At 38.1% G+C, this 17,145-nt stretch overlaps 1 protein-coding gene across 1 annotated transcript in view; it reads left to right on the plus strand.

The window, feature by feature from the left end:
• Nucleotides 1-8,723: 8,723 nt before the first annotated feature.
• Nucleotides 8,724-17,145, plus strand: part of ST6GALNAC2 (ST6 N-acetylgalactosaminide alpha-2,6-sialyltransferase 2) — a 50,802-nt gene continuing 42,380 nt past the window's right edge. The window contains exons 1-2 of the mRNA XM_007482583.3: nucleotides 8,724-8,901; nucleotides 10,326-10,503. Of these exons, the coding sequence (XP_007482645.1) occupies nucleotides 10,385-10,503 (119 nt within the window). The 5' untranslated portion in view covers nucleotides 8,724-8,901; nucleotides 10,326-10,384. The remainder of the gene's footprint in view (nucleotides 8,902-10,325; nucleotides 10,504-17,145) is intronic.

A 17,145-nucleotide genomic window follows, 5' to 3' on the forward strand; every position in this document is an offset into this window, starting at 1 on the left:
TTTATAGGTACTTAGCACCCTTTTGTATTAGATTTAAAAATAGGCACAGCTTAAGGACTTTTGCCTTACTATAAGTATGGGTTAAGTATTTTTCATTGTTCAGCAAGGAGTTTACAACTTTATCTTCCCCTAAGGCATGCTTAAGTATGGGTGAAGTAGAGGTCTCACATTCCTGATCAAGTACCTTCATTGTTTAAAATGGGGAATGGTCTTAACCAAGTGTTCTTAAGTAGGGTCTGAGAATTTTTAAGATTCACACAAGACAATTTGAGAATCATTGGTCTACCTGAAAAGCCAGAAATAAACAGAAATCTTGACATCATACTATAAGAAATCATCCAAGAAAACTGCCCTGATGTTCTTAAACAAGGGGGCAAAATAGACATTGAAAGAGATCATAGAACATCCTCTACATTAAATCCTCAAAAGACAACTCCCAGAAATGTAATTGCCAAATTCCAGAGCTTTCAAGCTAAGGAGAAAATTCTACAAGAAGCCAAAAAGAGACAATTCACATACCAAGGAGCACCAATCAGGATCACACAAGACCTGGCAGCTTCCACACTAAAGGACTGCAAGGCTTGGAACATGATATTCAGAAAGGCAAAAGAATTGGGTCTTCAACAAAGGATCACCTATCCATCAAAACTTACTATATACTTCCAGGGAAAAGTATGGGCATTGAACAAAATAGAAGATTTCCAAGTATTTGTAGAAAAAAGACCAGAAATAAGTGGAAAGTTTGATATCCAAAAACAAAGATCAAGAGAAACATGAAAAGATAAATTTGAAAGAGAGGGGGAAAGGGGGGAAAATGTTTTTTTATTCAAACTTTCTTCTTTAAGGGTTATAATTAGACGAAATTTTATATATTAATATATGGAGGAAATGTTATTTGTAACTCTCAAAAATTATATTCACTATTATAGTAATTAGAAAGCTCATTTACAGGAAGAGATTGGGATAATAAGTGCTATAAGGTGATATTAAAGAAATAAAATAAATAGGATAATCTTTATCACACAAAGATACACATAGGAAGGGGAGAGGAAGAATACTCTCATAAGAAGGAGAGGAAGAGAGTGCTAATAGGTAATACTCAAACATTACTCTCAGTGAAATCAATTCGGAGAGGGAAGAACATATAGATCCATTGGGGTCTTGAATTCTATCTTATCCTACAGGGAAAGTGAGAAGGAAAAAATAAGGGGGGGAGGGCCAAGAGTACAAAAAGGGAGGGAAAGAGAGAGGGGAGGGAACTTAACAGACCCTAAAAAACAAGAAGGGAACAAAAAGGGAGAGGCCAGAAAGGGAAGCATATCAAGGGAGGGATTAAGAGGATTGATTAGAAATAAACTACTGGTTTAAAGGGATATAGAAAAAGAAGAAAGGACAGAACTAGGAGAGGATATCAAAATGATGGGGAATACACAAGTGACAATCATAACTTTGAATGTGAATGGGATGAACTCACCCTAAAACACAGATGAATAGGAGAGTGGATTAGAATTCAGAATCCTATGATATGTTGTCTACAATAAACACACCTGAGACGGGTAGATACTCACAAGGTTAGAATCAAAGGTTGGAGCAAGACCTATTGGGCCTCAACTGATAGAAAGAAGGCAGGAGTTGCAGTCACGATATCTGATAAAGCCAAAGTAAAAATAGATCTGATTAAAAGAGATAGGGAAGGTAAATATATCCTGATAAAAGGGAGTATAGACAATGAGGAAATATCAGTAATCAACATATATGCACCAAATGGTATAGCCTGAAAATTTCTAAAGGAGAAACTAGTGGAATTGAAGGAGGAAATACATAGTAAAACTATACTAGTGGGAGACCTGAACCTACCACTATCAAATTTAGATAAATCAAACCAAAAAATAAATAACAAAAAGGTAAAAAATGTGAATGAAATATTAGAAAAATTAGAGTTAATAGATATATGGAGAAAGATAAATAGGGACAAAAAGGAATATACCTTCTTTTCAGCAGCACACAGTACATTCACAAAGATTGACCATGTACTAGGTCAGAAAAAACAGGGCAAACAAATGCAGTAAAGCAGAAAGAATAAATGCAACCTTTTCAGATCATAAGGCAATAAAAATAATGATCAATAAGGTTACATGGAGAGCCAAATCAAAAATTAATTGGAAATTAAATAATATGATTCTCCAAAATTGGCTAGAGAACAAATGATAGAAACAATAATTTCATTGAAGAAAATGACAATGATGAGACATCGTTTCAAAATCTATGGGATGCAGCCAAAGCAGTACTCAGAGGAAAATTTATATCCTTGAGTTCATATATTAACAAATTAGGGAGGGCAGAGGTCAATAAATTGGGCATGCAAATCAAAAAACTTGAAAGTGAACAAATTAAAAATCCCCAGAAGAAAACTAAATTAGAGATCCTAAAAATTAAGGGAGAAATTAATAAAATCAAAAGTGAAAGAGCTATTGAACTAATAAATGAGACTAGAAGCTGGTATTTTGAAAAAAACAAACAAAATAGACAAAGTACTGGTCAATCTAATAAAAAAAGGAAAGAAGAAAACCAAATTAAGAGTATCATAGATGAAAAGGGAGACCTCACCTCCAATGAAGAGGAAATTAAGGCAATCATTAAAAACTATTATGCCCAATTATATGGCAATAAATATGCCAATCTAGGGGATATGGATGAATATTTACAAAAATATTAATTGCCTAGATTAACAGAAGAAGATATAGAATTCTTAAATAGTCCCATATCAGAAAAAGAAATTGAATAAGCCATCAAAGAACTCCCTAAGAAAAAAATACCCAGGGCCTGATGGATTCAAAAGTGAATTATATCAAACATTCAAAGAATAGCTAATCCCGATACCATACAAACTATTTGACATAATAAGTAAAGAGGAAGTTCTACCAAATTCCTTTTATGACAAAAATATGGTACTGATTCCAAAACCAAGCAGGTCAAAAACAGAGAAAGAAAACTACAGACCAATCTCCCTAATGAACATAGATGCAAAAATCTTAAATAGGATACTAGCAAAAAGACTCCAGCAAGCCATCAGGAGGGTTATTCACTATGAGCAGGTGGGATTTATACCAGTAATGCAAGGATGGTTCAATATTAGGGAAAATATCCACATAATTGACCATATCAATAAGCAAACCAACAAAAATCACATGATTATCTCAATAGACAGAAAAAAACACTCATTCCTATTGAAAACACTAGAAAGTATAGGAATAGAAGGATCTTTCCTAAAAATAATAAACAGTATTTATCTAAAACGATCAGCCAACATCATCTGCAATGGGGATAAACTAGATGCATTCCCAATAAGATCAGGAGTGAAACAAGGATGCCCATTATCACCCCTATTATTTAACATTGTACTAGAAACACTAGCAGTAACAATTAGAGAAGAAGAAAAAATTGAAGGCATTAAAATTGGCAATGAGTAGACCAAGCTATCACTCTTTGCAGATGATATGATGGTCTACTTAAAGAACCCTTGAGAATTAAGCAAAAAGCTAGTGGAAAAATCAACAACTTTAGCAAAGTTGCAGGATACAAAATAAACCCACATAAGTCATCAGCATGTCTATATATCTCTAAAACATCTCAGCAGCAAGAATTAGAAAGAGAAATTCCATTTAAAATCACCATAGACAATATAAAATACTTAGGAATCTATCTCCCGAGACAAATACAGGAACTATATGAACACAGCTACAAAACACTTTCCACACAACTAAAACTAGATCTGAGCAATTAGAAAAACATTAATTGCTCATGGGTAGGACAAGCAAACATAATAAAAATGACCATCCTACCCAAACTTATTTACTTATTCAGTGACATACCCATCGAACTACCAAAAAACTTTTTTATTGAATTAGAAAAAACAATTTAAAAAATAACAAAGTTCATTTGGAAGAACAAAAGATCAAGGATATCCAGGGAAACAATGAAAAAAATGTGAAGGAAGGTGGTCTTGCAGTACCAGATCTCAAACTATACTATAAAGCAATGGTCATCAAAACAATATGATACTGGCTAAGAGACAGAAAGGAGGATCAGTGGAATAGACTTGGGGTAAGTGACCTCAGCAAGATAGTCTATGACAAGTCCAAAGATCCCAGCTTTGGGGACAAAAATCCACTATTTGATAAAAACTGCTGGAAAAATTAGAAGACAGTTTGGGAGAGATTAATTTTGGATCAACACCTCACACCCTACACCAAGATAAACTCAGAATGGGTGAATGACTTGAACATAAAGAAGGAAACTATAAGTAAATTATGTGAACACAGAAGAGTATACATGTCAGACCTTTGGGAAAGGAAAGAATTTAAAACCAGGCAAGAGTTAGAAAAAGTAAAAAAATGTAAAATAAATAATTTTGATTACATCAAATTTAAAAGTTTCATACAAACAAAACTAATGCATCCAAAATTAGAAGGGAAGTAACAAATTGGGAAACAATATTCATAACAAAAACCTTTGACAAAGGTCTAATTATTCAAATTTATAAAGAACTTAACTAATAGTACAAAAAATCAAGTCATTCTCCAGTTGACAAATGAGCAAGGGTCATGAATAGGCAATTTCCAGTCAAAGAAATCAAAACTATTAATGAGCACATGAAAAGTGTTCTAAATCTTGTATAATCAGAGAGATACAAATCAAAACAACTCTGAGTTATCACCTCATACCTAGCAGATTGGCTAACATGACAGCAATAGAAAGTAATGAATGCTGGAGAGGATGTGGCAAAGTTGGGACATTAATTCATTGCTGGTGGAGTTGATCCACCAGCATTGATCCAACCATTCTGGAGGGCAATTTGGAACTATGCCCAAAGTGCACTAAAAGACTTTCTGCCCTTTGATCCAGCCAAAACACTGCTGTGTTTGTACCCCAAAGATATAACAAAGAAAAAGACATGTACAAGAATATTCATAGCTGCGCTCTTTGTGGTGGCAAAAAATTGGAAAATGAGGGGATGCCCTTCAATTGGGGAATGGCTGAACAAATTGTGGTATATGTTGGTAATGGAATACTATTGTGCTAAAAGGAATAATAAAGTGGAGGAATTCCATGGAGACTGGAACAACCTCCAGGATGTGATGCAGAGTGAGAGGAACAGAACCAGGAGAACATTGTACACAGAGACTGATACACTGTGGTACAATCGAATGTAATGGACTTCTCCATTAGTGGCAATTCAGTGATCATGAACAACCCAAAGGGATCTATGAGAAAGAGCACTATCCACATTTAGAGGAAAAACTGTGGGAGTAGAAACACGGAAGAAAAACAACTGCTTGATTACATGGGTCAATGGGGATATGACTGGGGATGTAGACTCTAAATGATCACCCTATTGCAAACATCAACAATATGGAAATAGGTTCTGATCAAGGACACATGTAATACCCAGTGGAATTGCGTGTGGAAGGGTGGGGGCATGGGGGCATGGGAGGGAAAAATAGAATATGATTTTTGGAACCAGGGAAAAATGTTTGAAATTGACCAAATAAAATTAAAAAACAAACAATTGAATAGGAAAGAAATTGAGCTAGCTCCAGAATTGAGTCCCAAGATGGAATCAATGTCTTCCCTCAGTTCCCACTACTGCTCCAAACCCCTCATTCTCTCTCAGTCTTTCTTGTTCTCTTCTCCTCTGACAAAACCTGATAAATGTGGCATTCATAATAGTTTTATATTAAGACAAAGAATGTGAACCATATGGTCTTAGGTACAAACTGAGAGCAAAACCGCTCACCGCACAGGTAAATAGGCATGATTGAATAATCCTGCTCAGCACACCACTGCTACTCAGAAATGTGTGGTCTAGACCAGTCTACCAATGTAAAGACCTGCCAGTGAAGACACAAAAGCAAAAACAAAATAAATCTGTCTTAGGGGGGCTTGTATTTTTGTTGGAGTTGAGGACTGGGGAGCCACATATATACAGATAAACCAATGCAAAATATATATAAAAAGGGGAGGGAGGCAGCTAAGTGGCTCAGTTGATAGAGAGCCAGGCCTAGAGACAGGAGGTCCTAGGTTCAAATCTAGCCTCAGACACTTCCTAGCTGTGTGACCCTGGGCAAATTATTTACCCCCCTCCCCCCAGTCCTAACCACTCTTCTGCCTTAGAACCAATACCCAGTATTGATTCTAAGACAGAAGGTAAGGGTTAAAAAAAAAAAGAGTATGTTATTGACCCAGAGTCCCAGATATCTGAAGAAAAAGATTGCCAGGATCATTGATTTAGATGACCTAAAAGTGACCATAGGAGCAGTTAGATAGCAAAGCAAATAGAGAGCCAGGCCTGAAGATGGGAGGATCTGAGTTCAAATCTGATTTCAGACACTTTCTAGCCATGTGACTCTGGGTGAGTCACTTAACTGCATCTACCTAAGAAGATAAGGGTTTAATTTTTTAAAAAAGGAGGAGAAAGAAGGAAAGAAAGGGAAAGAGAGAAAAAAGAGGGAAAGAAAAAAGGAAAGAGAGGGGGGAGAGAGAGAGAGAGAGAGAGAGAGAGAGAGAGAGAGAGAGAGAGAGAGAGAGAGAGAGAGAGAGAGAGAGAGAGAGAGAGAGAGAGATGAAGGGACAAATAGACCACAGACATGACCTAGATCCATTTGCTAATTTGACAGATGAAGAAACTAAGGGCCTTAGCTAAAGCCACACAGATAGAACTAGGATTTGAATCAAGGTCTTATGTCTCAAATCTAGTGTTCTTTTTACTATCATACAAGATAAGGCAAAAAAAGTCAATAGAATAAACTTGGGGATGGTTGGAATAGGAATGTTGGGTTGCTCCCCATTAGAATGTAAACTTTTTAAAGGTAGGGGCTCTTTTAACAATCCCTAAAACATAAGATGGTGCCTGGTACATGTGTGGTTAGTTGTTTTTCAGTCATGAAATTGGGGTTTTCTTAGCAAAGCTACTGGAGTGGTTTGCCATTTCCTTCCCCAACTCATTTAACAGAAGAGGAACTAAGGCAAACAGGGAAGTGACTAGTCCAGGGTCACACAACTAGTTAGTGTCTGAGGCTGGATTGAACTCAAGTCTTCTTGACTCCCAGTCTAGCACTCTATCCACTCTACTACCTAGCTGCCCATCTGGTACATAGTAAACACAATAAGTACTTATTGAGTAATTGATAGAGTTCTTTGGTTCCCAAAGAGTGAGACTCCCAATTAATAGTCTGTGTCCCTAGGATATCCACTAATTTCCCTTCCTTGAAGGGCATTGGGATTCTGAAAGGCTGAAGCATATGCTACCTGACCAGATCATAGAAAAGGATGGCATGGAAAAATGTTTAGAGTAAGACCTTCCCCCTCCCCCTTACTCTATGAGATTAGAGCTGGGAAATGTTTAACAATTGGCTTTCTATATAAAAAATGTAAGCAGGATACTCTTAAATTTAATCTCTGTCATTATCATTGTCTTCATTTCTTACTAAAATCTAGACAATAAACAAAATAATAAATTAAGCCTTGATCTGCAGCTTTCACTGATTTTGAAGGTGCAAATGCTCACCTTTTCACTAAATTTGAAGGTGTAAAAATTTAACAATCAGCTCTCATGAGCCAGAAAGAACTGGTTCCAGCATACCTTTGGGTTGGAATACTAGGAGACTGGTCATGGTGCAGAGGTTTGGGAGGAAGTTTTGCCTGCAGCTATCAACCTGCCTAAGCTTACACACTTTATCAGCTATGTAACCTTGGGTGGTCAGTCACTTAACCTCTGTCTGTCTCAGTTTCCTTATCTGTAAAATGGGAATAATAATAGTACTTAATGCCCAGGGTTGTGAGGATAAAAAGTTGTACATAATACCATCTAAGGCTTTGGGGGCAGCCTATATTTATGTGACTTTAAAAAACTACATAAATACTAGTTATAAAAATGATTATTTACAATCTGAATATGACATGTTATATGAGTTCTCCCATACTAATCCATCCCAGGGAACCAAAATGGACTATAAGAAAGGGAGACCTTGGGCACATTATTGAGTTTCTTTATGCATGAAATGAGGGAGTTGGGTTAGAGGACACCTAATATCCTTTCCTGTTCTGCCTGTTATCCTATGAACCCCAGGTTCCAAGAGGTCAGTTCCCTCCTCCAGTCTGAGTGGCCTGGTTCTGACCACCAATTCAAACCATGGGATGCTTTTTCCTTATAAAGCCTTTCCCTTCATACAGGTATTTGCTGATGCATCCAGACTTGTTTCAGTATATGAAGAACAGCTGAGAACAAATATCAGCCAGAACTGATAGAGCTGTGCTCCTTTCCCATCAGAACTCAGGCTGCCTCTAACAGTATTGGCATTGCCTCTGCTCACAGGTTTTTGCAGTTGAAGATCCTTGATACTATCCACTGGAGCACCTTTCTGCTACTCACTGCAGCAACTGTGTGATCTAGTAAAGCTGACTTGGGGTAGTGGTAGGTAGATCCCCTCTGTGGATACTCTCAGATCTGCCCAGCTGAGAACAGCTGTTCATTCACACCTAGTGGGGGTGAGAGTGCACAGGGGTTGTGTGCTCAGGATAGGAGGAGTTGAAGGGAGGGACCAAGATAAAGACCTTTCATGTCATAAAAGCAGAATCCAGATAGTCATAATCTGAATTCCTTTTCTTCCCTCAACACCCTCTCCACAGGTAAGTGCCTTATGGTTTCATCATGAATATCAACAATTTACTAATCACTACTATGACCCAAAGTAGGAAAAAAAATGCACTTCTACTTCAGCCATGACTTTATTCTAGAGAAGAGGTTGTCAAAACAACTACATAAAGAAGGTCCCAGAGCCATTACACCAAAAATGGAAGAAAATGCTCAGAAATGGTCAGCGTATACTTCTTCATGATCAAGTAAGAGGAAAGAAAATCTTGTGAAAGAAGTGGGACCATGTTCCAAGCCTTCGTAGCTACTCAAACTGCCCTTACCTATCTCAACCTATTAGAAAGGGCTCACTTCTGGCCAAGACAATGGGGACTGAAATTTATGCATCTTTTGAAAAGAAAATTGGAGGGTCTAGTGGGTTCCTGGATTTGAAGGACATGGGCTTATGAATGAAAAATTAATCCTAAGATTTATTGAAGCAAGTACACCTCTTTTCTCTTTTCTTTCCAGAGCACAGGTGCATATCCTTTCCTTGTAAGAGCTTATTTCTAGGTTTGCAACCATAACACAGGGAAATCAATGAGTTGAAAAGTCACACTTCCTGGGGGAGCTGACTGGCTCATTAGACTGAGAGTCATGCCTAGAGATGGAAGGTCCTGAGTTCAAATATGACCTCAGACATTTCTTCCTTTTGTGATCCTAGGCAAGTCACTTAACCCCCATTGCCTAGCTCTTACCACTCTTCTGCCTTGGAACTAATACAGAGTGTTGATTCTAAGATGGAAGGTAAGGGTTTTAAAAAATAAAATATAAAATAGTCACACTTCCACGGTCAGCTTGAGCGCTTGAAGGTGCTGCATCCTTGGAATGGGACTGTCCACAACGGTCTACTTTTCTGCATCCACAACAGAATGAAAGTTTAAAGCTTGGTCCCAGGACCAAAGGCTAGCCTAGGCAGGGTGGGGAGGCATTGACGGGGCGCAATACCAGGAGGAGGCACGAGGGGTCAGCACCTCCCCATGACCCTGAAAGCCCATTCTATTACATCTACTACTAGCCAAGACCTCCGTTTTACAACAATTTCTAACTTCCCGCAAGTAGAGCAGAATGGTGAACCCTTGGGACCTCGGGATCACCCTCGTCCTGAAATCTTGAGGAGACGGGTAAAGACAAACTGTCTGAGGAGGGCAGAGCTGAAAGTGAGCCAGAGATTTACAGGAGAAGGGCATCCCTGAGGGGCACATCAGTAGAGAGGCGAGGAGGAGCTGCAAGGAGGGTGAATCGGCTAAGTTTCCCTTTTACTTGAGCACCTTGCTCCGTAAGAGCATCTGCTCCCGGTGCCCTTAGCCGCAGCCCCAGTGGCTTCCCGCTTCTCTCCTTTGAACCAATGGGCTCACAAGCCTAAGCGTTGGAATGGAGACCCAGGGGTTTGGGAGGCATGGGCAGAGAGTCGAACACCTTCAGACTCAATGCTTCTCTCATCCCTTTCCCAAAAGTCTGCTGAGCCCTCCAGCCTAACTCTCTGGGGTAGGGGTCGGGGAGAAGGGGAAAGGAAATTGTGTTGGGGAGAGGAGGACTAGGGAACAGCCGAGAAGGGGGCGGGGAGTAGAGGTCAGCACGGGAATTCCTCTCCTCCCTGCCCATCTCATACTGACTACTCCTTGAACCTGAGGTCTATCCCAGGAGAACGCAGCGCAGGGAGGCAACGCGATGGAACTCTAGGTCGGTGGGATGCAGGTGACAAACTCGACGTGGTTCTGGCTTTTGCTACTGGTCTCGGCTGTCACTTCGGGGCTGCTGTACTCCTACTCTACCAAGATGTTAACCAACATCAACCTGGGTGAAATCAGGTAAGGAAATCCAAAAAGGGCGTCTCTGGACCTGAGAATGCTTGAACTGCGACTTGTCCCCTCCTTCTTAGCATCCTTCCACCCGGCAGCAGCCTGCCTTCTTCGGGGGACTCCCCTACACCCTAAGTTCTTCTCTTCTTCCTGCTCCAATGCAGGTGGTACCCACTCATCGGACTCTTCCTCAAATTACCTCTCTCCTTCGTAGATCCCAGAGCCTCTTTCAGGGTGAGAGCCAGACCTGAGAAGGATCGTTGGGGGGCATCTACAGGGGTATGTGGGGGGAAGGCGGGGATAGTGTGAGTAGCCTGTGCCAGGGCTAGCAGCATGAGGATGTCCAAGTGAGAGCTGAATGAAAAACATTCCAGGGTTCTAGAATTTTCCCTGACCCCTACCTTTTTTCTATTTTTCCTCAACCTCAACCTCCAAGACTTGCAGGATCATCCAGGACATTGTGCTCTCAAAGTTCTGAATAGCTGCTATCTGAAAGAACCCAGTCCTACCCCATCCCCTCCTTTTCCTCATTTCCTAGACAGCAAGAAATACTCATACCCTGGAAGGAGAAAAAAAGGTAAGACACTCAGGCTTGGGATGAGACCTTTGCTTCCTATATCCTTCAAGATTTCAAGATCCCTGACAGCCAGAGCCCCCCTTTTTTTTTGTAACCCAGTTAGCACATAGCTCTGCACACTGGACCCTGGGTGCTTAACCAATGTTTATTGAATCTTTATCCAAATCTCTAGATTCTCTTAATCAGGGAGGTGGGAACTGCAGGCTGAGCCTCTTTCAAAGTTAGGTTTGTAATAATTCCCCTCAGTACTGATCAGAGGTATTGCTTTGATAATAGCAGGAAAAACTTGAGAGATGAATTAGAATCCCAGTATTTGAGAGTTGGAAGGGACCTCAACAGCCACTGATTTATACATACATGGCTATAACAATATTTGATGAGGTCCCATCCAGTCTCTGATATAAAACTTTCAAGGACAGAGGTATCCACCACACCCTAAAAGCAGCCTATTCTACTTTTAAATGTGCTTTTTTTTTTTCTATTTCCTCTAGGGCCAAAGCAACTAAATCTAAACCCTTTCTTACATGATAAACTTGCTGAATACTTGAAGACAAACTATTATTTCTCTCTTTCCCCTCCGACCACTCCTAGTCCTCTCCAGGCTGAATATGTCTAGTTTCTTCCTCATCTGAAAGAAAAACTAAGTAGTCTTTGACTTGGTACATCTATCAGAAACAAATTTATTAATTAAATTATAAGCATAGATTTGCTTAGAGTAGGGGACATTTTTGTATCACAGACCCTTTTTGGCAGTCTGCTTAAACCTATAAAATACCTTCTAAGAATAATATTCTAACTTTAATTTTTTTAAATTTAATTAATTAATTTAGAATATTTTCCCATGGTTACATGATTCACTCCCCTCTTCCCTCTCCCCTCCCATAGCCAAAGTGCAATTCAACTGGGTTTTACAAGTATCATTGATCAAGACCTACTTCCATATTATTAATATTTGCAATAGAGTGATCATTTAGAGTCTACATCACCAATCATATCCCTATTGAACCATGTAATCAAGGAAAGGTCTTTCTTCTGTGTTTCTATTCCCACAGTTCTTTCTCTGGATGTGGATAGTGTTCTTTCTCATAAGTCCCTCAGAATTGTCCTGAATCATTGCACTGCTGCTAGTAGAGAAGTCCATTACATTTGATTATACCACAGTGTATATCAGTCTCTGTGTACAATATTCTCCTGGTTCTGCTCCTTTTGCTCTGCATCACTTCTTGGAGGTTGTTCCAGTTCACATGGGATTCCTCCCCTTTATTATTCCTTTGAGAACAATAGTATTCTGTCACCAACAGATGCCATAATTTGTTCAGCCATTCCCCAATTGAAGGGCATCCCCTCATTTTCCAATTTTTTTTGCCACCACAAAGAGTGTGACTATGAATATTTGTGTACAAGTCTTTTTCCTTATTATCTCTTTGGGGTATAAACCCAGCAATGCTATGGCTGCATCAAAGGGCAGACAGTCTTTTAGAGCCCTTTGGGCATAGTTCCAAATTGCCCTCCAGAATGGTTGGATCAATTCACAACTGTATCAGCAGTGCATTAATGTCCCAACTTTGCCACATCCCCTCCAGCATTTGTTACTTTCCGTTGCTGTCATGTTAGCCAATCTGCTGGGTATGAGGTGGTACCTCAGAGTTCTTTTGATTTGCATCTCTCTGATTATCAGAGATTTAGAACACTTTTTCATGTGATTATTGATAGTTTTGATTTATTTGACTGAAAACTGCCTATTCATGTCCATTGCCCATTTATCAATTGGATAATGACTTGCTTTTTTTGTACAATTGAGTTAGCTCCTTATAAACTTGAGAAATTAGGCCTATGACAGAGGTTTTGCTATAAAGATTTTTTTCCCCAATTTGTTGCTTCCCTTCTAATTTTGGTTGCACTGATTTTGTTTGTACAAAAACTTTTTAGTTGAATATAATCAAAATTACTCATTTTACACTTTGTAATATTCTCTATCTCTTGCTTGGTCTTAAATTCTTTCCTTCCCCATCTAAAAAGTATACTATTCTATGCTCACCTAAATTATTTATAATTTCCTTCTTCATGTTTAAGTCCTTCACCCATTCTGAATTTATCTTGATATAGGATATGAGATGTTGATCTAGACCTAATCTTTCCCATACTGTTTTCCAATTTTCCCAGCAGTTTTTGTCAAACAGTGAGTTCTTGTCCCAAAAGTTGGGATATTTGGGTTTATTGTATACTAACTTCCTGAGGGCATTTAGCCCCAGGTCTATTCTATTGATCCTCCCTTCTTTCTTTCAGTCAGTATCATATTGTTTTGATGACCACTGCTTTATAGTATAGTTTGAGATCTTGTACTGCAAGGCCACCTTCCTATGCATTTTTTTCATTATTTCCCTTGATATTCTTGATATTTTTGTCTTCCAAATGAACATTATTATAATTTTTTCTAATTCAATAAAAAAGTTTCTTGGTAGTTTGATAGGTATGGCACTGAATAAGTAAATTAATTTGGGTAGGATTGTCATTTTTATTATGTTGGTTTGTCCTACCCAGGAACAATTAATGTTTTTCCAATTGTTTAGATCTAGTTTTAATTGTATGGAAAGTGTTTTGTAGTTGTATTCATATAATTCCTATGTTTGTCTTGGCAAATAGGTTCCTAAATATTTTATATTGTCTAGGTTGATTTTAAATGGAATTTCTCTTCCTAACTCTTGCTGCTGAGTTGTGTTGGAAATATATAGAAATGTTGATGATTTGTGTGGGTTTATTTTGTATCCTGCAACTTTGCTAAAGTTGTTGATTATTTCTACTAGCTTTTTAGTTGATTCTCTAGGAATCTTTAAGTAAACTATCAGATCATCTGCAAAGAGTGATAGCTTGGTCACCTCACTGCCTATTTTAATACCTTCAATTTCTTTTTCTTCTCTAATTGCTGCTGCTAGTGTTTCTAGTACAATGTTAAATGATAGAGGTAATAATAGGTATCCTTGTTTCACTCCTGATCTTATTGGGAAGACTTCTAATTTATCCCCATTGCAGATGATACTTGCTGATGGTTTTAAATATATGTTGTTTATTATTTTAAGGAAAGGTTCATCTATTCCTATACTTTCTAGTGTTTTCAATAGGAATGAATGTCATATTTTGTCAAAGGCTTTTTCTGCTTCTATCGAGACGATCATATGATTCCTGTTGGTTTGGTTGTTGATATGGTCAATTATGTGGATGGTTTTCCTAATATTAAACCATCCTTGCATTCCTGGTATAAATCCCACCTGATCATAGTGAATAATTCTCTTGATCACTTGCTGGAGTCGTTTGCTAGTATTCTGTTTAAGATTTTTACATCTATGTTCATTAAGGAGATTGGTCCACAGTTTTCTTTCTCTGTTTTTGGTCTGCCTGGCTTTGGGATCAATACCATATTTGTGTCATAACAGGGATTTGGTAAAACTTCTTTGCTTATTTTGTCAAATAGTTTGTATAATTTTGGAATTAGTTGTTCTTTAAATGTTTGATAGAATTCACTTGTGAATCCATCTGGCCCTGGGGATTTTTTCTTAGGAAGTTCTTTGATAGCTTGTTTAATTTCGTTTTCTGATGTGGGATTATTTAAATATTCTATTTCTTCTTCTGTTAATCTAGTTAATTTATATTTTTTATAAATATTCATCCATTTCACCTAGATTGCCATATATATTGCCATATAATTAGGGGAAATAGTTCTTAATAATTACCTTAGGGGCAGCTGGGTAGCTCAGTGGATTGAGAGCCAGGCCTAGAGATGGGAGGTCCTATTCAAATCTGGCCTCAGATACTTCTTAGCTGTGTGACCCTGGGCAAGTTACTTAACCCCCATTGCCTAGCCCTTACCATTTTTCTGCCTTAGAACCAATACATACTATTGATTCTAAGATGGAAGGTAAGGGTTTTTTTAAAAATAAAAAATTATAATTATAATCACCTTAATTTCCCCTTCATTAGAGGTTAGGTCACCCTTTTCATCTTTGATACTGTTAATTTTATTTTCTTCTTTCCTTTTTAAAATTAGCTTAACTAGTACTTTGTCTATTTTGTTTTTTCAAAGTACCAGATCCTAGTCTTATTTATTAATTCAATAATTCTTTTACTTTCAATTTTCTTAATTTCTCCTTTGAGTTTTAGAATTTCTAATTTGTTTTTATCTGGGGATTTTAAATTTATTCTCTTTCTAGTTTTTGAGAGTTACAAATATCCTTTTTCCATATAGGAATATAAACAATTTCACATTACTGAAGCCCTTAAAAAAGAATTCCCCCTCTCCCCCTTCTTATTTATCTTTTCATGTTTCTCTTGAATTTTGGATTTGGACATCAATTTTTCCATTTAGTTTTGGTCTTTTCTTTAGGAATACTTGGAAATCCTCTATTTTGTCAAATGCCCACACTTTTCTCTGAAAGTATATAGTCAGTTTTAATGGATAGGTGAACCTTGGTTGTAGACCCAATTTTCTTGCCCTTCTGAATATCATATTCCAAGCCTTGCAGTCCTTTAATGTGGAGGTTTCCAGATCCTGTGTAATCCTTATTGGTGCTCCTTGATATCTGAATTGTCTCTTTCCGGCTTCTTGCAATATTTTCTCCTTAGCTTGGAATCTCTTGAATTTGGCAATTATATTCCTGGGGGTTGTCTTTTGAGGATTTAATGTAGAGAGTGATCTATGGACTCTTTCAATGTCTATTTTGCCCTCTTGTTCAAGAATACCAGGGCAGTTTTCTTGGATAATTTCTTATAGTATGATGTCAAGGCTTCTTTTTTTTCCAGGTTTTCTGGTAGACCAATGATTCTCAAATTGTCTCTCCTAGATCTGTTCTCCAGGACTATTGTCTTCTCAATGAGGTATTTTATGTTTCCTTCTATTTTGTCATTCTTTTTACTTTGCTTTATTAATTCTTGATGTCTTGTGATATCATTAGCTTCTCCTTGCCCAATTCTAGTCTTTAAAGACTGATTTTCAGCTATGATCTTTTGATTTTCCATTTTGGTTTGGTCTATCCTGCTTTTCATGTCTGCCAGCAGGTCAATTCTGGTCTCCAATTTATTTATTACTTTGTGTGATTTCTGTGTTTCTTTTTCCAAGTGGGAAATTCTGTGTTTTAAGCTGTTGTTTTTTTTAACTATTTCCCACTTTTCTTGCCAAGTTTCTTCTATCTTTCTTACTTGGTTCTTGAATTCCTTTTTCAGTTCCTCATGCACTTGTGACCAATTCCCTTTTTTTTTTTGAAAGTTTGGATGTGTTTGCTTGTTTGTCATTTGCTCCTGTCACCTCTGTAGGCTGTTGTTTTTTCCCTATAGAAGTTATCCAGGGTCAGAGGCTTTTTTTGGTAGTTGTAGATTGTAGTTCTTGAGTATTGGTGGCCATTGCTGTGTTAGTTTTTTTCTTCCCTTCCCAGTCAGAAGTCTCTCTGTGTATCAAGCTACAGAACAGTTTTTGCCCTGAGGCTATTTTTCCTGTCTCTGCTGCATCTGCTGTGGGCAGCCCCTCTCTGCCCTATCTCTGTGCCCAAGATCCTCATTCCTCAGGCTCTTTGGGTCCCAAGTCTTGCTGCCCTCAGGGGTAAATCTGTGGTGCCCTCAGCCAGCCCCTGAGAACCTAAAGATTGCCCTGTGCTTACTCTGACTCTGGTGCGGTTGGAGTTTGGTGGAGTGGGGGAGGGGTGATTGGCTCACACTTTGATAGGTCTAATTTTACCCCCTTATAGTATAGAAATGCCCAAATTCTGCCTACCTTCAAGGCTGCACCCTACAGTAGAGCCCCTTCGCTTGTCTGATTTTGATTTTTTGTCCTTTTGAGGCTCTTTATATTGATTCGTTGTGAGAAGACTTGCTTCTACTCTGTGGCCATCTTATACTGGAAATCTCTAAGAACAATATTTTTAAATGAATAAAGTAAAATATATGGAAATATGAAGGAGTTATCAAAATATTTTTATTATTTTTCCATGGTTACATCATTCATGTTTTCTCTTTCCCTTCCTCCCTCTCTCCTCCCCCCTCTCAGAGGTGACATTCTAACCCTAAATTTCACTGGGTTATACATATAT

Source organism: Monodelphis domestica, chromosome 2, assembly GCF_027887165.1.
Source record: "Monodelphis domestica isolate mMonDom1 chromosome 2, mMonDom1.pri, whole genome shotgun sequence".
Classification (NCBI taxonomy): Eukaryota; Metazoa; Chordata; class Mammalia; order Didelphimorphia; family Didelphidae; genus Monodelphis; species Monodelphis domestica.